The 27,796-nt window shown below is 39.3% G+C and overlaps 1 protein-coding gene across 8 annotated transcripts in view; it reads left to right on the plus strand.

The window, feature by feature from the left end:
- The window catches only part of SULF1 (sulfatase 1), a 122,973-nt gene that overhangs the window by 69,291 nt on the left and 25,886 nt on the right, over positions 1-27,796 (plus strand). For all 8 annotated transcript variants that reach the window (XM_085324901.1, XM_085324884.1, XM_085324875.1 and 5 more), the window contains 7 exons: positions 8,726-8,877; positions 10,883-11,052; positions 20,396-20,546; positions 21,589-21,764; positions 22,336-22,464; positions 22,762-22,818; positions 23,793-23,922. In XM_085324901.1, the coding sequence (XP_085181027.1) occupies positions 8,726-8,877; positions 10,883-11,052; positions 20,396-20,546; positions 21,589-21,764; positions 22,336-22,464; positions 22,762-22,818; positions 23,793-23,922 (965 nt within the window). The remainder of the gene's footprint in view (positions 1-8,725; positions 8,878-10,882; positions 11,053-20,395; positions 20,547-21,588; positions 21,765-22,335; positions 22,465-22,761; positions 22,819-23,792; positions 23,923-27,796) is intronic.

Below are 27,796 nucleotides of genomic sequence, written 5' to 3' on the forward strand. Positions count from 1 at the left end.
GCGCTCCAAATCCAGGGCAATTAAGGATGTTGCAATGTTTACAGTTTCCTTTATTCATAAGCTCTAAGCTAATGCAGCAGGGAGTCAACTCCACAGCCTCCCGGTTTTGAAAGTCCACAAAATTGGGACTATTAAACTAGGATTTGTAGAGTTCCAACTAACAGTAGGAAATACCAAGGGAAGACACACAAAATAGGTAAAAAAAAGAAAACAAATCAACTCTGGAGAGTTTCAGAAAGATGAGACATTTTGTTATCATTACCTAGGCTCCGTCTGTTCCTGTCGGGAAGGAAGAGCGACATTCTATAATTACTTTCAAATTTTGTGGAAATCATGAGAAAAGCTTGAGAAGTTTTCTTGTGGTTTCTAATGTCAGTAGACATTCCTTCAGCTACTTAGATTTGAATATTTTATGTGTATCATTATAAGATGCAGGAGTTAGGGGTTTTGCTTAGTGCTCTCCAATGTATTGGTTGATTATTTGCTGTTCTTTCAGTACTTCCTGTAGTACAGTTAAATAGCATGTTACACTTCCCATGCTATAGTATTTTATATTTTTACCAGCTGAAGTTTCATCCCTTTGCAGGGATGTGACTAGAAATAGAGGTTTAAAATTCTCACCTTGACTTAAACATACACGTGCATTCTGAGCCCTCTCAGCTAAATACTACTATATAAAATAATTACCTTTTTATCCTTGCTTTTTAGCCTTTCAAAGGCAGGGGACCTGTGAGAGAGAATAGGAGACTGCTATGGGTCAGCAGCCTTGCAAGATGTGACAAAGTTAGGACCAGATTCTGTCATTGTGGAATGCCACTTGAAAGAACAGAGATCAGTAAATTAGTCCAATATTTGCTTAGATTTTTTTAATGTTCTTTGGGAAGACATATTTTACGATATTTTATGGTATTTTATTCCTTGCTCAGCAGGATCAATCATTTAGAATAACATTAGAATTCTTGCAAAGCTGATGTTGTTCTCAGTCTTTCATGGGGCAGAAATGACAAAAATATCAACACTGAGTAACATGAGCATTAATTTATGAATACTAGCTGCTGTAAAATTCAAAACTCAAGATGTGACTAGACATCTAGATGTCACTATGTGGGGTGTTTTGACATTGGTCGCAGACTTCTGTGTGGTGATAACAGAGTCGGTCATTTGCTGGACATCTAGCCAAGAACAGTTCATATTGGCTTCTAAAGCAGGCTGGTTGGCATCTGTCAGGTATGGGTATTTTTCTTAGCATAACGAACAAAGAACTAATAACATGACAAGATCATAAGAGGCAAGAGACTGAAAGCTAAGTGGTTTGGGGAAGGAGTATATAAATTGTATACCACTCCTTTTTGACACATTTGGACATCGTGCAAAAACTACCCCTTTTGAACGTGTGGTTAGACAATACATTTCCTCTGGAGGCAGAGGCTCCAGTGTTTACTGTTCACAGCCTTACAGTAAAATTCRCTGCCAGCACATGCTATTTTTGATCTGGAACATTTCAGCGACCTGGTTTGTAGCCTGCCTCACACTCCACTGCAAAACTGAGAGGGTGGCAGAATATGATATAAGGTTGGGAATAAGTAGGCAGGGAATGAGTCTTGTTTTTCAGAATATTTCTAAAGTAAAAATAAATAAAGAGAGAACCCCCCAGACTTTTAAGTTCTTTCTTTATTGATATAAAAGAGGGGCACTAAACAATTTAACTTATATAAAAATTTAAATAATTACAGAATATGCCCGTACACCTCACTTTTCAGAGCAAGATTGTACTTTCAAAGTGAGAAATGTATAAATACAAGAATGAAATATGCTGAGTATATTCAAATATATGAATAGTCCATAAAAAGTGAAGAGGGAAAAGGCCCAAAAGGATAAGGGGTGAGATTTTCTAGCTCTATGGTATCATTGGAAGTTAAACTTTTTTTTGGATGCTGGCCAGAACTTCATCAAAAACCGCAGCATATTTGTCTACTTATGCTTAAAGCAAAATTCTGTGCTTTTAAATAGTGCACAGAAAAACCTTACACTAAAAGAATATTATTAAGGTTACATGTTCAAGCACTCCATTTAGGAAAATCTGGGTAGAACATTGCCTGTGAAACTATTTCATCCCTCTTCTTCTTATGGTCTAATGATTGTTTTTCACTATATGATCACAAGTCACTGTCCTGGGGTTAAAATTTCCTCAATTTTAATTAAAAAGAGGAGGATAGAGGCATTCTATCAAGTGGCATAACATTAGCATCCATGCAAGTCAGCAGAAAGGATGAGGGACTCAGATCTCCTCTGTAAAACCCTACTATTTTCTAATTCAGTAACCAAACAGAGCGCTTGATTATTTGTCACTTGTTTGTAGGAAGGAGTTTGTTTATCAACTATATTTTCAGCTATTTGCTGAAATGAAAGTACTTATGAGACTCAGGAGCCCTTCCCAGGCACTGTTTTGTCCTTACTACCATCCAAAAGTGTCTTTTCTTCTCCATGTCTGGTGCCTTCCATCCTACACCATCAGGAGGAGCACTCTCCACCTCTCTGTTCTCATCCCTGTTTTCTTGCCCTGCAGGACCTTGTCTCAGCCTCTGCTATGAGCCTCGTCCCCAGTCTGTCTGCCATCAAGCCATTCCCACCCTCCTTCGCAGCCCGCAGCCGGTCAGTCCTGACGGCCACATCCTGTTCCCACTGGTTACCACCCGCAATCTCTTTTCCCAGCCTGCTCAGCAGATCTGTTTTGCCCACCCACTTGTCTGGTCTGTCACCTTCTCTTCCCCTTTCTGTACTCTGTCAACCCGTTCCTTGGTCAATATTTCCCACCAGGGCGCCCAGGCTGATGCTGCTTTCCTCTCTCTCCCCCCTCTTGCAAAGCCCCTGCCAGTCCCTCAACTACTCGCCCTTACCCAGCCAACTCGTCCCCTCCAGATTGCCATCGACCTTCCCCCACATCCTAATGCACCCACAGGTGTGGCAAAGGGGCCGTTGGCAAAGGGAATCAAGGGCCCCGTGTGCCCAGATCTTCAGCACAGGCAAACTGCAAGGTCTTTTTTTTCAAAACGGAACAAGATTTGGTCACGTTTTCACACGGCTAGTAAAAGATGCCTCCTTGACAGAGTCTATCTTGTCTTTGATATAGTTCATGCTCTCATTGCAAAGCATGAGAGCGCTTTCAAATGAAATCTCACATAATTTTATTCAGATGCTAAGTGTAGGTCTTTTTCTATTACCATGGTTCTCAACGATGGCTACTGTTAGGGCTAAGAAGTTTCAAAAAATTTAGCCTGAGGCAGACATTCAGTGTGGAAAATTTCAGTCTGAGAAAGTTATAACCAACTGAAAACAGAGTCTTATAATGAGAAGTGTCAGACAACATCAATAATGAAAAGTGCTACCAGCCTGGCCTATAATACAAGCTTTGTTAAAGGCATCACCCAGCTAACGATTGGTGTATCAAGTTATAGGCTAATGCCTTTTGCAACTGCTGAGTTATAAAATCTTTAATGTTCTTTCTGGTTACAATGGTAACACTGACAGCAACTGGGAAAGACCCACAAAGCTGTAGAAAAAAGTAGAAAACCTGAGGTTTTCTACTGTGGTTAAGTTACAAGACTGGGAACTAAGAAATCTGAATACTGTTCTTGGCAATGCCACAGATTTCCTGTGCGATTTTAGCTAGCTGAAGGTTAATCTCTTGGTGCCTCAGTTTCCTTGCTATATTTTTGGGACAGTGCTTATTTAATTTCCCAGGGAGTGCTGGAATACTAAGCTGACTATTTGCAGTTTAATGAAGTGATACCCTAATGCTTTGTAATCTTTCAACATAAAAAAAAAAAATCAAACTTCCGGGTTTTGAATCTATTGCTTGCATAATGGGAAGAAAGCAAGGAGAAATTTACTGGAATAATCTTGGAGTTGCAGTTTTGTTGGGCTCTGTCCCCAAAAGCACTGAATCACTGTGTGTCAGCACTGAAATGTCATATAAACAGTGCTTTGCAACTCTTGTAAATGGTTTCCTGATTTTGTTAAAGGAAGTGGGCTGTCTACTTAAAACTCTTGTCTGGGTCACAGTGACTAAACCTCATTGCAGCTTGCCTTTTTGAAGATTTGGTTTTGTTTTAAATGAGAAACATTCCCGTAAGCTTCAACAAACAACTAGCGTATAGAACATGACCCATGGCAGTGTAGAGATGTCTCTCCAGCAGATGTAGCACAATTCACCTGTGTGCTGATCCACTAATGCTGAGTGTAAGGGGCCTATTATATTGTGCAATGCATTAAAAGTTAGTCATAAATRCATGTAGTACATACTGTGGAAAGCGTGCTGGGAATGGCAAGAAGTTGAATGACATTAAATTATAAAAATCCTGCCTTCAAACTCCATGGATACCCTGGAGTATCTCCTTGTCTTGCACCGTATGCGGCTCCCTGGATCTCTCCGTCCTGTTCAGGACTCATTAGCTAATTGCTAAAGTGAAAATAGCAACATGTATTAGGGAATCTCTTTATATTAGATACCAGACATGTATATTCAGCAGCCACCCCTGAGACACATAGATGTCTGTATAACTGTTCACCATGCCATGTGTTGTTGTTTGCATAAACTTAATTGAACATACACAGACTGCAATTACTCTGATATACTAAGCTACTCTACATGTGATTAAAAAATAACAATGTGTCCTGGGAACAGTTAGCAAAAGTGCCAGAATGCAGATAAAAACTGTCTTATTAAAATGCAAAAATTGGCATTTATCTTTCCTATTATCCCTGTGGGGGCCATTACACACAATAATGAAAAGATGTCCCTTGAAATGACTTAGCTTTTTAATGAGGCTTTTACTCATTGAGTCATAATCTCTGTTTTATTAATTACAAACAGAAATGACTTTCTAAACCCCACAACTGCTGAGTACAAGTGGCTTCTAAACTCACTTGTATACTGCCGGGGGCTATATCTCAAGTCAGTTAGTGCTGAGACTTGGGCAATTCAGTACGTGTCAAGCTACAGCCAAGTTAAGGATGTGGGTTGACTCTATGAGCCAAGTATGTGAGGGTCCAGGGAGAATGTTGCACATTGTGGTGTCAGCTCCTGGGCAGTTCTGTGACATATACCATATTACTTTAATTGTTTACAATCCTTTGGCTAACAAAAAACATATAGAAGACACTGACTTCCTGACTGGGATTTTCCCCAGTGGTACTAGTGTGCTTTCCTTTTACTCTAGCATTTGTCTTCACATAGGTCATGGAGAAGCAGACACTAACTGATGGCCTGGTTCTCCAGCTCTGACTCATCTGACCTATCCCATACTCAATGCTCAGAAAATGCTATGGTGAACTCCTGTGCTTTAGTAAAAGCCTGGCTTTTCCCTTCATATGTCTAACTACTCATGTCCTCCTGAGCTTTAGACCAATAAACCAGTTTTGGTTGACACAGTTTGGTAAATGTGATCCATTATCAATGCTACTGCTGCTTCTACCAGRATTCAGGGGTTTATCATACCTTTGACATGGAAACAACTTTAATCCACAACAGGGTGAAACATCTATTTCTGCAAACCGTCACTCAAGGAGCCGCTTAAAACTTGACAGCTCTGAGATTATATTTATGATAAAATACTAAATCATTGCCAACACAAAGGTGAATGGTTCAGGCTGTCAATCCAAATACTAATAACATACCAAAATATGGGGTTTAGGGGGCCATAGGGGAGCTAAGAAAACATTATTAAGGTTGCAAAATTAAGTAATCTAGAGCAAGGAAATTCCAGAATGAATTAGACCTCACCAGCTCCAAGCCTCCCTTTCTTTTTTTAAATTCAGTTTATCTCTTACTGTCCCTATATGCCAAGTATTTTCATCTCTGCATTTTATGCTGGTGGCTTTCTCTCAGGTAATGCCAGAATATCAACAGAAGAGCAGGATACAGAGTGGCCGATTGCTCTTTGTTTTATTGCCAAAATTGAAATTGTAAGGACTTTTKTCAGGCCCATAAAATAACACCCTATCATGGCATTAAACTTAGAAGCTTTAGCAAGTCTTTCCCGAGCATCTGTGTACTGCAGTTTTTCAGAGGTTTACAGCTTGGCCATTTTGGAATAGATTTACACAGCCACCTCTGTTATTTACAGAGGCACTACATCAAAACCTAGAGACACTAGAACTTCTTATAGAGAAGTTTGCCAATGATTTTTAAAATGGGCAAACTCATTTATTTTTCCCTAGCCCATTTCTTGGAAATTGCTGAACTGTTTGGCTAAAATGTTCCATACAGCAAAATTCACCCTGAGTCAGATGCTCAGCATGGAAACTATCATCACTAATGCTTTAAGTTTGGCAAAACTATAAATAACATAGTTCAGGTCTCGGTATTAGTCAATCATAATTATAGGTGGGGCTATCAAACCAGTCTACATGATAAATTACCGTAACTTCTATTTTAGACCTTGTGATTCTCTGATCACTGTGGGTGGCAGGTTGGCATTTGACTCCTTTACAGGAGCATGTGGAGGTTTCCCAAGGTCGTGCAGTAGTTACTGGTGGACCTAGGATGGCCTTCGGGAGAGCTGAGGTCAGATCTCCCCTATCGCCACAGAAGAGTCCTATATTTGCTTGGCTCAGCAATGGTTTCTCTCAGTCACRTTGCTCTCTCATATTTCTCTTCACTGTTGTCTCTTTTTGACTTCCCTGCTTTCTGGTTCTATGGCTTCTCTTACTATAGTATTTCAACCTTTTCTCTTACACTTTCCTTGCACATCTGATACCGAGAGTTTCACACACTGTGGTTGGCTTACAGAGGTGAGAGAAGGTTTTCTCTCCCTAAGGCAACAATGCTGGGCACATGTTGCTTCCTCATGGTCACCCTTTTCACCTCAAGGTTCTTGGCATGAGGAGAAAAGAGGAGAGAGACCAAGTAGCTTTCTTAGTGGGTATYGGAGGAAGAGCTGAAAGTCTTGCCTAGTGGCTATAGGATTTGTTTATAGGTCACGTTCCACGTGGTATAGGAAAGTAACATTATATATGACTCTAACCTCTGGTAAGTGACACTTGGCAGTTAGATGACTGGGTTGTGCTGTATTTATGTTGCCTCAAGCAATTTTAAACTATAAATATTTTGATTTTTCCACCAGTTTTCCCAGGAAGGAGTTCACCATTCCCACATCAATCAGATCTGAATTATTTAAGCCCTTCCACAAATGTGCTTTTYTTTGGTTAGATAGAATGTGTCTAGGTTGAATGTGAGGTTTTCCAAAGTGACTTCATTTCCGAGTCGGAAACAAGTAAGTTTGGTTGACGTAGGTCTCGAAACATAGCTGAGGCAGGGAGGCTGGCGAGGATGCAAAAAAGCCCTCTCTGCAGGAAATTTTGGCTGGGAGAACAGGGGCCAGCAGCAAGGGCCAGGGCCAGGGGCTGTGGGAGCTGTGGGTGGGCCAGGCGGCCCTCTCTGCAGGAGAGCTCTGCCCCTGCAAAGGGATCTTCCTGTTTGCTCCTCTTCTGTGGTGTCTCGTTTTGCCAATACAGGGAATGCCTTTGTTCTGACTGCTTGGGACATAGGTGACAAAAGCGGTAGCACTGGTGACTCTCTAGGGGCTTGAACACCTCAGAAAACAAAAAAAATGCTAACAGTAAGGTTACTCAGACACCCAAGTGTCCCGCATTGCCAGGTCTGAGCCAGAGCTAAGGAGACCCTAATAACCCAAGTTGCAGACCCAGGCAGGTGTTTTGTCACCACATTTCCTAGTGTCCAAGTAGTGGACAGCCCAGAGACATCCAGACTGATTTTATTACCCAGACCAAACCTATACATAAGCAACTAAACAGCTTCCATAGCCCAACTGGCTCTAGAAGCAATACAGCTGCATTTRCGGCGTTAATCCACCCTTCCAAAGCCAGTTGGCCAGCTTTTGGTGTCCGTGTGTCTCTGGCATGAGTAATTCATAACTCCCAGAGAGCTGGGAGTTTACTGTATTGTGGTATTAGTTATTCTCTTTCTACTTCCTTCCTGAAGAAGTGGCAAAAGCACCTGCAAACACTCTTAGCCCTGATAGCAAATTCTGAAAATTTGAGTCTGAATGTGTTCTGATTTGTCTCCTGGAGCTAACAGAAAAATACATTTAATTTGTAAACCAAAGAGAGGTAGCGTACCCTCAAGTCTTTGTTTTTTCTTTAGCTTTGCCCTAAAGAAGCTGTGATGACAGAGCAGGGCAGGGATTCCCTCCTCCTCTTCCCAAATGGAGCCCAGCAGGACAGAGACACAGAGTTTCCAGGCCTGCTATCAAACCAGGAAATGTAGCCCAAACTTCCAAAAGTCAGAAGCCAAGCCCTGAAACATCATAGGACTTGCTTAAAACCACAAGAGGTGTTCCTCAGATGTTTCCTCTGGGGACTGAGATTTTATTCCATTGTCAAGTGGAAACCAGAAGAAGCATACTCGTTCTAAAGAAAAAATGAAAAATCTCATGTGAACATTTGGCTCTTATAGATGCAGATTAAGTAAAAATCTTAAGTCATGAAGATGTCTAATTCTAACAAAAACCCTGGAAATCATCTATACTAATAGGTACAAAAAGAACCTTTTTTGATAAAGCAACTCTGACTTGTTCTAACATTTATTTTTATCTCCATTCATGCATGCTTTTTACTCAAACTAAAGGACTCATATTGCAAAGCCTCATGTGTGTTTTTTTTTGTTGTTTTTTGTTTTGTTTTGTTTTGTTTTTTACCTTCACAGCTTTTTTTGGGAAATACCTCAATGAATACAATGGCAGCTACATCCCTCCTGGGTGGAGAGAGTGGGTTGGATTAGTGAAGAACTCCCGCTTCTATAATTACACCATTTCTCGCAATGGTAACAAAGAGAAGCATGGATTTGATTATGCAAAGGTATTTTCCAGACACATAAATGCTGCATCATTAATCCATATGAAAATCACTTTCAGATAATTAATTAACCAGATAGTTAATTCATTAATCAGCTGCAACCAAATAATTGAGATGTCATTTTCTCTTCAGGGCTTTTCAGATCAATTTCTATTTGAGAACAGAACTGTAGAACAGAAAAAATTTTCCAAGGCTTCTTTAATGCAGTCTGTTTCTTCTCTCTCTTTCTGCCTCTACTGGAAAGTGTCGGTTCTGTGGAAGCAGCAAGTAATAAGTAAAGGCCTTTCCTGAAAATAGCTGAATGCCTTGTGCTACTGAACATTAGCTGAGTTCAGACTCAGCTAAGGTTCACATAAGAAACCTTAGTTAATGCTGTTTTCCATTATATAGTGCAAAAAAAATGTGCGCCTGTGGTGTCAGACTCCGGATATGACTATGAGAATAGATAAGTGTAAGAACATGGCCTTTGGAAAACTTCAGAGCTTGTTTGTGCTCCTGACAAAGTTTGGAAAGTATGCCAAGGTGACCTGCCCACTGCCGTGAAGTTTCTCAGAAACACAGATCGCAGACTTTCCAGCCTGCAAAAAGCAATTTGGAATTTCCTCAGAATGTAGCTCATAGAAGATGATACACATGTTGCAGCTGTGGTTTCTGACCCATGTAATGAGATTTTATTGGAAGCTCACAATGCCTGTTTCTGATTTCCCCACCCGTAGAAATTACATGATACTGACTACATATTTATATAGGGTAAAAAAGAAAAAGAAAAATAAAGCATATTGGTTAGTTATACATTCCTTACACATCCTGCGTATGTAGCAAGAGTAAACAGGGAAATAGGAGGGGAACGGATGCTTTGGGAGAGCAGTCATCCAGACATTTCATTTGAACAGGCCACAAAACCAGAAATTATCAGAACCCTGGTGCCTTGAGATTGTTACCCCTTCTGCAAACCCAAAGGTCACTCACTGCCTCTTCCCCATCACTGCAGAGATTTAACAGCCAGGGCCAAGGTGTTTGCTCCAAGGGCAGCACGGGAGAGGGGAAGGGGAGAGGGGGGGCAGGGAGCGAGAAGGTCACAGCTGGCCGGCTTGTCCCAGCACCACCATGCGACGCAGACCTTGTCCCTCAGGCTCTGCTTTTGCAGCTGTTCGGGGCCTTGGGTCCACAGCATATGATTAGTCATGCCTGGAAGTGCTTGAAATTACAAACATTGTCTCAGCACTTTCTCAATGAAGCTCACACCAGACCTCCAGGCCAACAGTGAACGCTCCAAGGTGGCAGGTGGTTTAATTTAAGTTTTCATCTTTTTCTCTTAGTTCTGTTTCCTCCCTTCCCCTTGTAGGCTTCCATTTGCCACTTTGGCTGTGGGTTAAGCCAGTTTATTAGCAAGTCACAACCTTAATCTCAGCAGCTGCCCTGTTTAAACTTGTACAATTAAAAGAACAGGGCCTGCAGGAATTCAATTGCTCCCTGTATTTACATTTGGAATTTCTCTGACGAAGATTTTTGTAATATATTGAGTGTGGCAGATCTCACCCAGTTTGTACCTATATAAGAAAATATTTGGAACAGAGAGCACACAATAAATGGAAATGGAAAGCTATCAGAAGAGTGAATGATTTCTTGCAGTTTGGAGGCATTTCTTTTGTGAAAGTGTTTTATCAATGAAATTTAAGAAGTATATCTGTGTCAGTATAATCTGTCATTTCAACTGTTATTTAGCACTATATTGTAAAATCTGACAATTATATTTATTTAACGCAACCTGTTGTATTTGATTTGCAAAACACCGTCTCATTTTATGTGGTATTGCCTTCTTAAGAGAGTAATTACTGCTCAGTCTCCCCTATGCTCTTTCGAATCATACGTCTCTTTGAAGGTTTGTTTTTACTTCCTGATCCGGGCTTTAATGAGGACTTGAAAATAGCGTAATAACGTGATAGTTATGTGATCTAATTAATCATGCACTTTGTAACTTTTGTTTTGTGTTAAATGCATGTTACAGGACTACTTCACAGACCTAATCACTAATGAGAGCATTAATTACTTCAGAATGTCTAAGAGGATATATCCCCATAGGCCCATAATGATGGTCATCAGCCACGCTGCTCCCCACGGCCCAGAGGATTCAGCACCGCAGTTTTCCGAGCTCTACCCCAACGCTTCACAGCATATGTAGGTGAAAACCATGCACTGCCAAAGCAGCTTCTTATATTTGCTTTCTATGAGGAATTTGTTTATGGAGAGATTACAGGAACAGGGAATTCAAATATAAGAAACCCATACTGCGCGGTGACTTTTTGCTTGTGTATTTTGCTCTGCTTATTCCTTTTGGAAAGAAGAGTGACAGCCTTGACCATTACTGAAACAGAGAGAAGCTTGTTTTCTCCTGGGAAGTTGAGGGAGATTAAAAGGTCAGTATCTGGCTTTGTAAGGGCAGCTTCTTACAATACCCTGAAAATATGTAGATACAGGTCAGGATCTGTTAGAAAGATATTACTTCCTTCATGCTCCTCTAAGAGATGTATTTCCTGGGCTCTAACTAAGCAAATGCACTGAGAGTAAAAACATCTTTTTGTAGCCTTTGAGTGCACTAGATTTGTTTGCAGGCTAGATACTGGCAGATTCCCAAAGAGTCTATCAATACACATTTTTAAATAACATGCTTAATTTTCTCTATTGGTTATACTGCTATAATGAAAAACTTTAATTTTGTCTATAAAACTGAGGTGAGCTTTAGGTGAAAAGTAGAGGATAGTCCTGAATTCTACATCTTACTCAATACCTCAGATGCTCTGTGTCCTTTTCCTCATAGTGAAGTGTTAAGGAAGCTTACCACTGCACATCTATTCATCATGGGTGTGTGGACTAGTCTTCCCATTCCTGATTTAACATTGCCTTTGTGCCTCCTACCACATAGAAAATCTTAATAAAATATATTGGCTGGATTCTATGTTAATTTATAACAAGAAATCAGCTGGAAATAACGAGAAATCAGCTCTATCATACTGTTGAAAATCTCTGTGGTCTACCAATTGCATTTTGGACAGTTGGCACTTGCTCACACTCAAGTATGTTATTTGTAGCTACATTAAAAATTGCAAGGAGTAGCAACAGCTATCATGCATAAACTGATCACTAACTAGGGCCAGAAAGAAATTTGTTATTCATGGCACGTGGTTAAACATCTATTTAGTCTGTAGGGTTTTTTGTCCTACTATTGGCTAGTGCTTTCAAGATACGCTACTTTCCCTGACATTATGTTGTTACCTATATTTTTCTTATTTTATGTTCTCTACATTTTCACATTCCTGAGATGCTAGCTATTGCAAGAAATGCAACCAGTCATCAATGTTTCATAGCTACTTAGATATTTGGAGTAATTCCTACCTGTATACAGAAGCAATGGAATTGTTACTTTATTTTGTAAATATTTGTTTGAATAGGAAACTGGTTCACCCTAAAGAATTAACATTACCTTATTTTGTCCAAAAGTAAAGTTAGATAGACTTAACATAAAAACTGCCATTCTAGGCTGTAATAAGAGCTTGCTAGCTCAGTACGCTGTGTTATAAGCTCCAGCAGGAAGCAGCAGGGAGTGCATAAGAAAAAGTCCAGAGATCTTCCTTTTGCCTGCTCTTCCAACTTCTGGAAATCATTGGTTTAGGTGGAGCTGCTAGGCCATTGCGTCCCATTTTCTTTGAGTCAGTCTGATTTCTTTTTGAAGTCTCTTGGCCCTTGGCAGCCACACCGTCCTGTGGCAGTGGGTCCCACATTTTCAGTCTGTGTTGTGTGCTCAAACCTTTTTTCATTAAACCTGTGATGTGATTCTGTCACTGGGTATTTCCTCCTTCCAGTCGTGTGAGAAATGAGGAGTAGTCACTATATCAAATTTAATAGACCTCTCCCATATCAATCACCTCTTTTGTAGCAAGAGAGTCTTAATCTATTTGTTCTCACTCTGGTCAACAGATTGCTTGCTGTTTAATGGGACAGATTGTCCAGCCTTGGGCAAGTTATTCTGTTTGCTGGGGACAATTCGTCTGAGAGGAGGGTAGGCTTCATACTGTGTCAGTTTAGCTGTGGGGGCTGTGTCTGAAGAAAAGCACTGAATCATCATGTCTTTCGCTACCTCTCTCCAGGCCAATGCAACTCATTTTAGGCTCCATGCTAGCTGTCTTCTGATAAAACAGTGCTTGTAGGAACTTGCTTCAGTTTATCATGTGCCTGACACTTTCTACTGCTTTGGTATGTTCTGCCCCTTTTTTTCTAGCTTGTGCTGCTAGAACCAATAGATTACATTAGTTTTAAACAAAATTTTAAAAATCTCTCAATTTTATAAGGGTTGCATGTCACCTGGAAAAATCAAGTGAAGATTCTTATTAGCTATTTGTAGACTTATTATTCTTTGAGTACTTCTGTAAATTGTTTTTCATTTGCATGGACTCCTGAAATCTAAATACCCTGCTCTGGTAAGCTAGTTGTGAAGTAACTCAGAATATCAGAATCAGCTGTGCCTCTTGCCATCTTCTGATGCGGTTGGTTTTTTGGCAACCTTCTTGCAAAGAGTTCCTTCTCTAGCTACCTCGAGACTTGTGAGATTGTTTTGTATTTCTTGTTGCAGTGACTGACGCATAGGTTAGAGTTCAGTCTGCAGACTAAGAAACGAGACAAATTGAAGACAAACTGCCAAATTGGGTGGCTGAGGCTACCAAATAGCTGATTTCTCTAGCAAAAAGCATTAGCAACATGCTCTGACTAAAAGATACAAGAAGTTAATTTTTCACAGAAATATTTGATGCTCTGTGTGAAAACAGTGTGACAACAATAAAATCTCTCCTGCCAAGGTTTGTGTAACTTGAACGTTTAACTCTTAAGTTTTCTTCCTTGGTGGTCAAGCACCATTTGAACCTCTTTTTCTGACCTTGGGTGACAACCATCTGACCTTGGATTTTGTTTTTAAAAATGCAGTTGCTATATCATGTTACTGTAACGCCTACCTCCAACAAAGAAGGGAAACCAGGTCAAAARCTGCTTGCTGGCTTTACAAACTGAGTTGGAAGGTTATACCTACAAACCAAGAATTAAGATAGCATGTCAACCACATGTGAGAGGAAGTTTTGCTTAAAGTGACAGTAGCTGAGGCAGAGCCTTAAATTATTTGACATTCTTTGCTGGTAAAATGCCTATCATTTGATTGAAATACTGCCTTTATAAATTAAAAAAAATCCCAGAAGTTTGATTAGAAAAAATTTTCCACTTGCATGTATGCAGAGGACAGTTGCTACTGAAGGAAATACTCCACTTCAAGCAGAGTTCTGCCTTCAATATCTGAAATGTCAGTGTCTGGGTTTCTTTTTTTCCCACTTTCAAATGGATGCAGCAGGATTGTCCAAAATATTCATGAAAAATGTGTCAAAACCCAAAAGAAAAGAAAGACTCACATCCCATTTCTACCTTGTAATGTGTTCCTCTTTGAGTACAGATAGCCTTCTGGAGTGGCATGAAAAGTCTTACAAAGACAAGAAAAATAATGAGACATTCACAGTTAAGTCATTAATTTTAAATGATCCCTGTTAATTCTCAAAAGCTCCAGGTTAATGTGAAACATAAACTATATCATGCTGGAAGCAGTAGACACTCTCTAAGTGTCCATGCTCCATCCCACCTCCCCCAACTCTTCTCTCTTCAGAATGGTTCCTATTTCCGTCAGTTAAAAGTATTTCCAAAAATTTAGCTGCTGGCTCCTGGCTATCAGCACAATGAGTGATATATTTTTTGAGAGTAAACCATATCAATACAGCTATACTAGCTATGCCCAAAGATTATCTCCATGGAAGATACTGGGACTGGAGAAGATGTACTGAATGAAAGCAACACATTAATGCYGGAAGACTTTTGCTGTGGTTATGAACATCATCTGTGGGGGTTGCGAGACCTTTGGAAACTCTGTTGTTAAATATGAAGTTGTGACACAAGAGATGGCTCTTCTATCATAACCCTGGCAGCCGTTATGGTAGAAGCTTGTTCCATCATGCAACGGAGGAGGAAAGTTTTGATGTAAAGTGTGCTCTAATGGAAGTCTCCATTCTCAGTTATGCTTATGGCCTCTGGCGCTTTAGCTTCCCTTTACCTTGCAGTGTGAAACAGTCTTGGGAAACTGTGAATCAGGCCTAAACTGTTTATAAGCTGTGAAGTAAACAAACATCAGAAGCAAAAATCTGCAGGAAGCAGGGTTACTGAAGAGTGTGAAAAATGGAAATCTGAAACAATTCTTGCTGACTAAAAGATGCTTAGGTTGGCAGAGGACTGACAACAAGATTTTACAATTACCTAGAAGCAGTCCTATTATCAGGCTAAATATCTTAGATGAAACAGTTAGAAACGGTTCCAGAGAACAGAATGGTTTCCAAAATGATGTGATAAAATGGAAATGGTCCTTGATGTATGAGATRTAAGTTGCATGTTCAGGGTGCCCAGTAGTCACTGAAGCTGAGTCTCAAACATCTGCTAGTTATGATGGCCTCTCCTATAATGCGGACACTTATTAGAGGGGATCATACATGCGCATCCGAAACAAATCTTGACATGTTTGTGTTTCTTGTCACTGCTAGCCTGAGACCTACCTGGATTGGCTACTTAGAGGCAAATGATCAAAATCATGCATCTCACATATCATTAGAGGTGGGACTTTAMATAGAAGAAATAGTGTCATATAGAAATACAATAATCAGAGTTTTGTTGCAAGAGGAACTTCTACAGCAGCAACAAATCCTTTCTTTTTTTCTGAAATAGAAAGGCATTATATTTGATGGATAACAACTTTTTTCTATTTTATCCTGAAGAATATCAGTTATGTTATRCTTTAGGAGTCAAAACTTCATGCATCACATTCCCAGCTACATAAATAGTCTTGAATCCACTTTTAAAAGATGATAAAAGTAGGCCCAAAAATAGAACAGGGAAAATCAACTTAAATCATCTTAGTACCAACTATGCCATCGGTTGAGYGTTCTTGACTCTTAAGCTTGCCCAAAACCATGACTGCCTGCTTTCCAAGAACAGTGTCTACACCTGGAAGTCTACGTTCCCTGGAAACAAATTATTCAGTTCTTTCTATTATTTACTCTTTTTTGAAGAGACATGACTACTTATGTGATCTTTGCTACTCATATTTTAAATAATAATGCAGRTGCCAATTTTGTACTGATATAGATTTTTCACAATGAGTTTTACTGTAGGTATTATTTTCAAATGTTGTTGACTCTTATTTTATTAAAGGAAGATGGTACTCAGTCATTTTTTTTTCCGTGCAGATACCACAACCATATAAAGAGCATTAACCATGCTGAATCTCCTGTTTTCCCCTTGGATTTGTAAAATGTCTTTTTGTGATAATGATTTGTAGAACGACTTTATTGCATTTATTTTCACACAAAAGGTAATTCAGTTATTAGTGGAAGTTAATGTAATTCATTTCTGAGTGCCTTGTTATTTGAGCACTGTCTTCAAGTACAAGCAACTATTGCTTTTTCTTAATTTCTTGTCTAACCTAGAGTTAGTGAAAGACCTTAAAAGTTAAATAAGATGCATTCTTTACTTTAAACTTCAAAATTAAATATAAAAGAATTGTAAATGTGTTGTCAGAGAGAGCAAGTACAATGTGTGATATGAAATGCATATTGTTCATGTAACTGAAAGTTACTTAAGCCTCTTGGATTCAGGCCACAAAGCTGAATGCCTATATAATTCCTTTCCTTGCTAAATTAAAAATGTATGATTTTAAGTAGTTATTTGAACCGATGCTTAGATATAAATTAGTGATAGATTTCATGCTAWTTTTTTTAAAACAGAAAAGTGCACTTATACATATAAATATTTACTCCTCCCATAACTTACAGAACACTTGGTTATCACCACTCTGTGCTTGCCTCTTACAGGTTAACAGGTGGTAAATAGGCGATGAATTCAGTTTCCATGATGTAGTGCTAATAACGCAATATACATTTATGTAAAGACATTAAGTGCTAACAGAATTTAAATCACAAAAGTCATCCCTTTCCTGAGGAAACTGTAATCTAAGGATAGAGAAGGCTAAACTATCATTTTGGTTTTGCAAATGTACACATGGGATGACTGATCTGTAAATTTATTCACTAGGAAATGCTTATAGGATCTCAGGGTTTTCTTGGGATACAAGATTTCTCATCAGAGAGAGTGATTATGAGAAAGTGCCTGACTGGGTTCAGCATATGTTATTTTTAAGAATTTGGGGGATTTTTTTGTTGGTTAAACTAGGGAAATCAATTTGAAATTTAATAAATCTGACATCTTCCAATGTCCTGCACAATACCACAACAAATCTAACATGGAGTCTCCACACAGCATGTTTTACACAGTATGTTCTGGAGAAACAWAAGTGAACAACCAAGGGTTCCAAATTTGCCCCAGTGAGTACAGCCTATTGGTCATGAATGACCAATAACATACCTTGCTAACAGAGCAATCCTTTACTATTTCAGTCTTTACCCTCTCTACAGATTTAATATTGTTGTAGTACATTGCCGAAAATTTTGAACCTACCTAAATGAAGGAGAGTTATTTTTTCATGCTGCCTATTTTTGTAAAATTTAAAATGAATCCTCACCGAGTCTCCAGGCACACATTCAGAAGTTAATACGCTTTGCTATTTGCTGACCAGCTGGCGTGAATGTTCCTGAAGTGAGAAACTCTGCTTTGAGGTAGCACCTGAGCTGTGCAGCTGCAGTCCAGAAAAGACCAATGGACAAGAGAGCCAGTAGCTCCTTGTCAGACTTCGATGCTCTGCACAACTTGAGAATAATTAAGGTACCAGACACCATCTGCTAATCATGGATCAACTAATGTGCTATTAACTATTAAACAAGGTAGGGTCTGTGGCAGAACCAAGGGGATAGAAGACACTGGACATCTCTTCAAATCAATATTCCTAGTGCTGAGAGGAATGGTAGAATCTGAATTTCTTTATAGTGGTACTTTGCAATACAAAGCAAAAGCCTTTCACCAAAACTGAGGAGTAGAGACAGTGCTAGATGTCTCACTGTGGTGACTTTCAAAGGCTTGTAATTGCTGAACATTTAGCTAATATCTCCAACTGCTTCAAGACAAAAGTGTTATAATAAAAGGTTATCACTGACATGGAAGAGGTCTCTGCTTCTGGAAAGGTGCTCAGAAATCAGCAATATTATTCCCAGAATTCACTCATGTAAAAAAAGGTAGGCAGATCTGAGGACAATGTCAGATCTATGTTCTGGAGCTTTGTGCCTGGCAAGCAGGGCTCTGCTGGTGGGTTTCTGTGAGGAGCTCAAACAAGGATGCAGAAGGAACACAGACAAGCCACGGGGCTTTCTGAGCTCTCTCTCTTTCTTCCCTTTTACTCTATTTAGGACCCTCCTCTTTCATATTTCTCCATTAGCCATTAGATATTTCAGAAAAAGTACTGTTCCCTGAATTGTCTGGGAAGAAAATTCTGTTCACTCTCTGGCTACTGCACTTCTCACCCAGAAATTCAAAATGCATTTGGAAAGTGTCTGTGAAAGATTTTAGCTGCGCTGCTAAACCCTTGAGTGCTGCTTTTAAAGCCTATCCATTATGTGGAGGAGGCTTCTGACAACGGCCTGGGAACACAAGACCTGCGACTATTTCAGCAGCTGGCTCTCCTTCCTGGCACAGCCCCGGGCTGTCACTGTGCTGCCGGCTGAGCGGGGCTCACAGTCACCTCATCTCTCTGCAGCAGGGGCACTCAAGAGTTTGCTGGGGGAGGAGTGYGGCGAGGAGAAGACACAACATTTTACTGGAAATGCTGATTCATCAAAACTGAGCCCTCCCATAGGAGAATAGCTGCTAGTTTGACAAACTTACGAAGAAACAGAGGAAGGTTTCCACTGGRAATTACTTTGTTTTCTAACAGCTTGTCTAATACCTAATTGGTGACCAAGCTCCCAAGACCTACTTCTTCTAGATTTCTAGCTCTGCTCTTCCATCTGCCAGGGCTGCTGGGTAGCCAAGAACCTAGGGGCTTGTGCTCCTGGGCTCAGTTTCRTTAAATTTGAGACAATGTGGAGATTCCTTTTAAAAAATCAGGCTTTTTCTACCATGGGAAATATCAACATTTTGACTTCTCACACTGAAATAAAAGAATTTTCTGCAGAAAAGGAATTCTACTTTAAGTTTGTCTTTGCTTAGTAAGGAGCTAAACTTTCTTGCCCTTAGTCACAATGAAAATGTTGAGAAATGACATTACAATATCACCATCTCACTGCTATTTTACCTTGATACTTACAATTAAGTAGGTTAGTCAGAGCTAGCTGTGTGTTCTAGAGATGTACTTTTCAAATTCTACCTAAATTCTCAATAATGCTTTCCAACCAAACTGCAGACTCCATTAGTTTATATAATGGACTATCAGATTCTGCAAATGGTAGGGAAGAAACATGGTCATACGTTCTTGAAACAATTGCAGGATATGAATTTTATTCAATTTCTCTTCACCTTTTAGTTGTCATGCAGACCAAATACAAAAACAAGATTAATGGAGAGCTTTTGTACCATGCATATGTCTATGGCAAATTTACATGCACATTTCTTGCAATACTTTTCCTTCAGCCTCAGACCAGGGTCATAGATGAGTCTGTAGGATGGGGCAGGTCCACCAGCGAGGCATGTGGTCAGGCACAGGCATTGCTCAAACATAGGACCACAGTGAGTGATGGAGCTCAAAAACAGTCCAGAGTGAATGGAGACTGGCCACAGTGCTTTCTCACCCAGTTCTCTCATTCAAGGCCACAAAAATGCAGTAGGGACCTTGAGCACAGGCAGCCAAGCYCACGAAGGTGACTGCACTCAGGATCTTGACAATGCCTGTATTTGGCTTTGGAGTCCAAGAAGAAAAATAAATCAATGCTTTCACTCTTTGGGGGATCTTAAAAACTAGTAACTGGAGCTGTTCTTACCATAGTACTGATTGCTACACTTCTTTATCCTATGGGCAAATATCTTTCTTATGAATCTCTTTATACTTGTGTTAATATAGGGGTGATAGCTCCACTGGAAGCATCAGGTCAAGTCACATTAATGCTAATTGGAAATAATCATCTTTGATCTCTGGTTTCTGTTATCTTTTCAGTTATCTGTATGGGATGCTTTATGAAGTTAGAGATTTTGTCTCACTCAGATAGACCTATTTAAGTATTGCAAACTCTTTTAAGAAATATATTTTGACATATCCCAAATATTAGCATGGTTTTGGTAGTGGTCTTGGAGCCTGAAGGAAAGCTCAAAAAGCAGGTAGTTTTGAGAAAGTAATGAATGAATCAATGATGTTCGGAAGTGAACAAAGTGAAGTTTATTGATATTTTATGCCAGGAATACCAGATACCATGTGGAATATGTCATTTAACTGGTTATTGGAGAAATTCTCATGTTCCCCCCAATGCCTATGATACTGCGTAATTTCTCAGTTCCTTTCTTTTCCTCCCAGCACCCCCAGCTATAACTACGCACCAAACATGGATAAGCACTGGATCATGCAGTACACTGGGCCCATGCTGCCTATCCACATGGAGTTTACAAATGTCTTGCAACGCAAAAGACTTCAGACTCTGATGTCAGTTGATGACTCTATGGAAAGAGTAAGTTCAAGAAACTACTGTGAATATGTTCTTATTAGTCTGTAACAAACTCATGTATTGAGAAACAGATTCTTTCCTCACCTTTACCAACCGCAGCCTGGGAATGCTGCAGAATTGCTCCAGATATCCCGAGCATACATAAATTCTCTATAATGTTGTGCCAAGTTCCTTGCAGTTTTTTCAAAGCTTGTTGCTTTCAACTGGTGGGTGAATAAACTATTTTTTTTTTWRRAAAAAAAAAGAGGGGAAATCACTGAGCCCAATATAAAACCTGAAGTTAAGAAAAGATGCATCACCTACTTGTACACATGGATACACGCAGGGGCACACGTGCACACACATGACAACTCTCATTCATTTCCCATACTCCTTTCACAATTCATCTTTCAGCTAAAATTTGGGTACTGGCAAATCACAGCAACACTGACCAAAAACTCTGGTGTCTGTCTGCTAGTGTTTGCAGGAGCTGGGTGATGCCGTATACAGCTAATTATAGGTAATGTGATATATAAAGTATTAGGTGTAGTTTGCCTGACTTTTTGTYCAAGAATCAAGCTCCATGACCAAAGATTGTCCCCCAGAGAGATTTCTTTAAACTTTAATAAAAATGTACAGCCTTTTCCCAAGCCCACAATGGTAGGGAACGAGAAAGCCGTAGACTAACACAGTAAACCATTTGCTCTAAAGCTGTAGCAGACATTTTTCCCAAGCTACATTTGAGTTTACATCAACTTATGGATGTACTAATGCAACTACATTGGTAGCACCATATTTTTCTGTTAACATTTCCTGGACTCTCTCTCTTTCCCCAAAGCAAATTCTTCTCTGTCAAATGTGAATTCAACTTGTAAGTTGAAGTTTTTAGCTGCACAGTCAAGGCACTATGTATAAATGTCTATCTCCAGAATGTCTGTTTCATCAACTTCATCGATGCCATGTTTGGATCCGTGTACCTAAGGCAGTAAAATAATAGTTAACATAATTATGCACAACAAAAGTTTTGCTACATTTAATTCAGAGTTTTTCCTATGCTATATTTCAGTTATACCAAATGCTTGTGGAGACGGGAGAATTGGAGAATACCTACGTTATTTACACTGCTGACCATGGTTACCACATTGGGCAGTTTGGACTGGTCAAGGGGAAGTCAATGCCATATGACTTTGATATTCGAGTTCCTTTCTTTATTCGTGGTCCAAGCGTAGAGCCGGGATCAGTGTATGTTCTCTTGTGTCCATAGCACAGCTGTTGAACYTAATGCAAAATATTTCTGAGTTCATGTAGATGTCACTGTATAGCTTCATTTCATAAAGGATGCCCTATTATTGCAGCGTAATGACTCTTAAAAAAAGGCACGTCTTTCACTTAACCTACTGTTAATAAGTTATGATGTAGATGAGAAAAATTGTATAATGTATAGCCCTGTGTGGTTGAGCTTTGGGCTTTGCTTTTAAAAAATAGGTGATCATCTTTACTACTCACCTTCTAGTATAGCAGAATGGGTGGCTTCATGCCCTCATTGTGAACAGCATGAGAAGAATAGTGCGGCTACTGCACCTCCTTGTTTCATTGTGCTTAGCTTTTTCTGTGTGATAATATTCTACAGTCCTACTCTGTCATTCTCAAAGTTACAGCCCTCTAAAGGGGAATTTCCAATCTTAGCGCTTTTGTAGAGCTTTCCATCTTCAAAGCCCTTGTAAATATTAATTACCATTCTAATTCTAAGAGAATGTGAGGACTTATATATYGAACACGTAATACAACTGTGACCTTTTCTGTTGATTTGCAGAGTGCCTCAGATAGTTCTGAATATTGACCTTGCTCCAACAATTCTGGATATTGCAGGACTTGACACACCTCCAGATATGGATGGCAAATCTGTTCTAAAACTTCTGGACTTAGAGAGACCGGGAAACAGGTGGGTCACCACATTATTTTTTAGCCAGTTCAGAAGCAAACACCTGAGTAAATCGACAACTGAAAGTGYTGGAAACTGAAAGTGAGTGGAAAAAGAGATTCTGTGAAAATAAGCTGTGTCAGGCCAGCCATCACAGCTTTCACTTTTGAAGACTGTCTTAAATAGCACATCTGTAAAATAACAGGTATATATAATCAGAGAGGTGTTTGTAAAAAAAAAAAAAAAAAAAAAGTTGTTAACACTGACAGTGCTATACACAGGCACCAGCAGTAAACATTATTATTATCTTGCTTTTAGGTTTCGAACAAACAGGAAGACCAAAATTTGGCGTGACACATTTCTGGTGGAAAGAGGGTAATTATTAGGGGTGAGAGAGTTTGGGGACAACCTGCCTGCTGGGAGCACTCTCGTGCATGCTTTCCTTTCTGCTCTCTCCCCTTTCTTTTCACAGTCAGTGAAGCTACAAATTTTGAAAGCAAACTTGCAAGCTGGGTTTACTTCCTCCTTTCCCATCATTGGCTATGCAAGTTGCTATCCTTCCAAATCCTCCCTCAAAAGAAGTTTGAAATCATGCTTTTCTGGCAACTTTTCTAGCCTATATGTCCTACTTCTCTAACATTTACTTATGACCAYACATCTCTCTCATTTTCTTTCCAGTTCTATTACTCTGTTTCAAAACCAACTGGGCAATATTCTCYTACCAATTGGTTTTCTATTTTCTAACTCAGTTGGGAAGCATTCCTCATTTTTGTTCTAGCTAAGAAAAGGCTTATGCATAAATGAGATTTATAAYTGTAGCTGCTCCTCTTTTCTATTATACCACTTTAGTCTCTCTCGTCTTGCGAATTACCACAGTGAAATTTTTCTCTGGATAAAAATTTTTCAGTAGTTTCCCTGTGGCACTTACAGATTATGGAAATCTTGTGTATCATACTACAGAATAATACTTATAAGACACATTGTGATATATTCGGTATAGCCACTTTAGTGCTAAATTGGTGTGGAAGCCCTGTAGTCTGTTCTATTGGGCTTTTCAGCACATCTTGCCTCATGAAAGAACATACAATACACTTTAGTATGAAWGATGCTGAGTTCTGTCAGTTAGACTTTTTTCAGTAGTCCTTATTTTTCTTTTAGTAATTTTCTGCATATCAACTGAATCTTTCCTTCACTACATGAACTTCTGTCATTAAGGTCACTAGCAGAATCTGGGGATTTTTTCTCTACAAGACATTAAATCTTCAAGTAGCTTTGCTTTTCCTGTTAAATTCATCACCTCCAGAGTTTAGAAGAATGTATATAAAATATTCAACTTTATTTTTTTAAAGCAAATTTCTACGCAAGAAGGAGGAACCCAACAAAAACACTCAGCAGTCTAATCAACTACCAAAATATGAGAGAGTAAAAGAACTATGCCAGCAAGCAAGATACCAAACAGCCTGTGAACAACCAGGACAGGTAAGCTGCAGACAATTGCAATCCTGTACATGCCACAGTGAAATAAGCATCTTTTACAAGACATAAAAAGTATTTGAAGAAAATGGTACCTGCAATATAGCTAGAAGACTATTCTGAATACTTTCAAAGCAAGGAAGAACTAGACACAAATTACTCTAAGCAAAAGTCCTTAAGATCTTGGAGGGCTGGTCCTTAGTGCACTGCCTCCAATACAGGGATTGTAGTTCAACTCCTGTATTCAAAAGTAGTATTACATGACTACTTTCTTTAATTCAGTAAATTAGCAAATATACAAGATAGTTCAGTAAGAGTTATGAATTAAGAAGAGAACTTTTCTTAGTAGTAAAAACTAGCATTCACTGGATTAGTTCAGAATTACTGAACCAGACTAGTCAGGCACTAGTTAAGCATTATTTCACCTGCTGGGGTGAACAACTGGACAACACACTTAGTGATCACCATGGTTTATTGTTTATTGAAACACATACAACAGAAAGGTCCTACTGTTCAGAAGGGGTTTCTATATAAGGTCACAGTAAAGAATTGGGCGGTGATACCTACATAGAAGTGTTCCTTTTTCTTCTCGTGGCCTTTTATGATTTCAGTAGAATGCCAGGTTCTGATAGAAAAGTCTAACTGATCAGCAACAAAAAGAAGTTATTCYATACCTGAATAGTGTAATTAGACCTGCAGCTCGGTAATGCTTTTACAGGGGGTTACTAAACTCAGAAAAAAATAGTCAGACCCCAAATTCTGTCTAACTGGTTCTGAATTAATACTATACCTATAGTAATGACACCAAGRCGAATTAATTTACTGAGGAGCTGCAGCCCTTTCCCGTAGCAGCGCCAGCACAGGCGCAGGCTGCCCTGCCACTCTCGCTCTCTGTCCCACCACGCGTMCCCCGAGGAGCGTTAGGAGATTTCTCGCTGCGTGTTTCCCTCAGGTGTTTGATCCAGCCACTGCGCTGGCTGTAGGCCTGGTGTCGAAATATTGCTGAACTGTTTTGAATGGGAATATAAAGCCTTACTGTGCTCAGTTCCCATCCGTAACCACCCAGGGYGCTTTATCCAAAGCAGGTAGAGCTCTGGAAAGCAAACAGGAGGGCACTCGGGAGAGCTTGTTCACTTAGAGCAATGCTCCTTCCCTACCTTGTTCCTTGTCATTCATTAGGGCATAGCATTACAGTAAATCTTAGTTAATCCCGTATTGGACAGGAGTATGTTTGGGCTGGCACATCATCGTTTAGATCCTTTGCCACAGTTCTCACCTCACACATGCTCGTTAAATATAGCCACTTTTAAAAGGATACATACAATGTCACAGTCTCACCCAAGGGCAAAGTTTTCAGGAGTTCAAACACTGCCATTGTAAACAGAGGTTACATCTGAAAAACTGAATATTTTTGTAAAAACTAAAGGGGATCAATGGAGTCATTTAGACTGTTAGACGCTAAAATGTTTAGTTTTTAAACACCAGAATATTTTCTTTGCAATTATTTCTTATATTTATTAGCTCTTATGCCAAAATCCAGGTTTAGAATAACTTTACTTTTCCACATGTGAATAGAAAAGGTTAAGTGTCCTGACCAGATATCACACTTGAAGTGCTAGGAAACATTGCTCACAGTGCTACTCCCAATCTGCTGCGGTAGATTTGTCTTTCCAGCTGATATTGGTGAATCATCTTTGATCAAAAGGTGAGGGCAAGGTGTTGAGTTGGATGTAGCTTGCAACAGTGATGACAGTTGGCACCRGCCCTCCCACCTACAGATCCTCCTTGTGTCCTCCAAATGAAGCAGATCCTTTGGCTCCCTAGAGCCCAGCAGCCAGTCCTTACTGCTCAGCGAAGGATGGGGTTGAACTAATTTTTTAAGACAAAATTTCAGTCCTAACCRTCAGTATATATTTTATTTTCTTAAACAAAGAGACTAAAATTGGTCCTGGTACTTCTAAAATCCTGAARGCTTCAGGAATACAGAAGCTAAACACACCTACAGAGACTCTAGTCAAACCGAGCATCACTGGAAGTGCTAACGTGTCCTCTCTGCTCACTCAGCCCGTGAGGCACGAACCCTGCTTCGCCCACCCCCTTCACTGCAGTGCTAACCTAAGCAAGTGCAAATTCTCCTCGACGGGTCGTCCACACAGGGCACTCATAGGGAAGTCGATATAAAATAGGAAGGGTGCRAATTTGAAGAAGAACAGTGGAATACCATAAACTTCCTGAGGCATTTTAGTGTGAAACAAATGCCCACAGGCTTTTTTTCCATATAGGAAATCCTTTTAAAGAAAATTAAAATTTAATGGGTGAAATCATTTTACTTTAAAACATACGATATTCTGTCATCCACTGTGAGGGATCACAGTTTAATGARAGGTTCCTCCAGCAGATTTCATCTMGCCATTTTGCATCTCTTGGAAAAGAGAAAGAGATTGTATTTTTATGTGTTTCTTAATTTTAATTTCGGAATTAGTATCTTTAATTTCAATTACATAGGTGCATTTTTATAGAAAACATAATTTTATCTTATGATGGCTTATAATAAATCTTAAATTAACCCCAGTCAATTACAGTTACAATCATTTAAATTAAAATCACCATAGAACATGTGATTGCCAACAGATTTTTAAAGAATGAAGTCACTGGTCTGTGGGAAGTTGCAGTTAAGCACCTAGAACTAAAAATAAGCATTAGGTGAATTAATACACTGATAYTGTCTAGTACATTTAGAACATATTCTTCATTTTAATTTACTTTAGTTCAATATCTGGTTCATTTGAAATGGAGAACACAGCTGGGAGCTGAAAAAGAAGAAAATTTATTTTTTCCTATTCTAAAATGAGGTGTGATCCTGAGATCTACTAGTACTAGGATGTGGTATTCAGAAAAAAATAATTGCTTTGACTTATTTTGTTTAATAAGTAACTATTAAATGCAAAAAAAAAAAAAGAAAAAAAGAAATATTGCATAGTTAAAGCACTGTTATTTAATTAATGAAATCAATTTCAAAATTTCAATGTTCTGTCTACCATAAGTGGTTTGCAGCTTTTGATATTTCATTGATATGTATTTCCCCATTCAACTTTACTGCAATAAGATACATATTATAGAAATATTTTTTCCTCTATATCACCTATTTTTTCCATGCTTTTGCTTTAGAATAGGAAACAATTCATGCAAACTGTTAATTAAATATTGTTAATTCTGCTGTCGAGCAAAAATAATAGCATGTGAACAAGTATTTCTCAGAATTAATGAACGAAACAAGCTAAGATGAGAATACATGTTGGTTCAGGAGGTTTAGAGGCAAGCTGCTCAAATCCCGTGGCAGGCTATTTATGTTGAATTCACTCCATCTTCTTACCCAGGAAATTAGCAAATATCAAACAAGAGCAACTTAGCTGTTTTTTCATTTATACTCCACATCAGTATTTGTTCTTTTTCTCTCCAYTTGTCTGAGTCATAGGAATTTTCCTGAGCAATAATTTTGACTTCTGRGACTAAATACTGTTTCCCAGGTAGCAGTTACCTTTTGAGATCTTGTGACTGATAGGCCTGATGTCTCTGCTACACTGTTCAATCCATTATTTATAGTAGGTTTCAAATCCATAGTAAAATATGGATTTTCACCCTCTTTAAAAAGTTGCAAAAACATAATCTTATTTCAAGGTTTTCTTCCCAGCACACATGCACACACACAGAGAATCCCTCCTCCCCAAAGGAGGACTATGAAGCTCTGTGTTTAAAAATTCAGCTCTTAGGTTGGATGACTCAGCAAGCAAACCCAGACACAGGTCTGTTTATTTTACGGGCCCACATCCCCTGCCATCTGCTCCGCGCTACCTGCCAGCGTGGGAACGGCAAAGGGCTG

The sequence above is a fragment of the Rhea americana genome, unplaced genomic scaffold, assembly GCF_003343005.1.
Source record: "Rhea americana isolate MKP2758 unplaced genomic scaffold, rheAme1 scaffold_121, whole genome shotgun sequence".
NCBI classification, from domain to species: Eukaryota; Metazoa; Chordata; class Aves; order Rheiformes; family Rheidae; genus Rhea; species Rhea americana.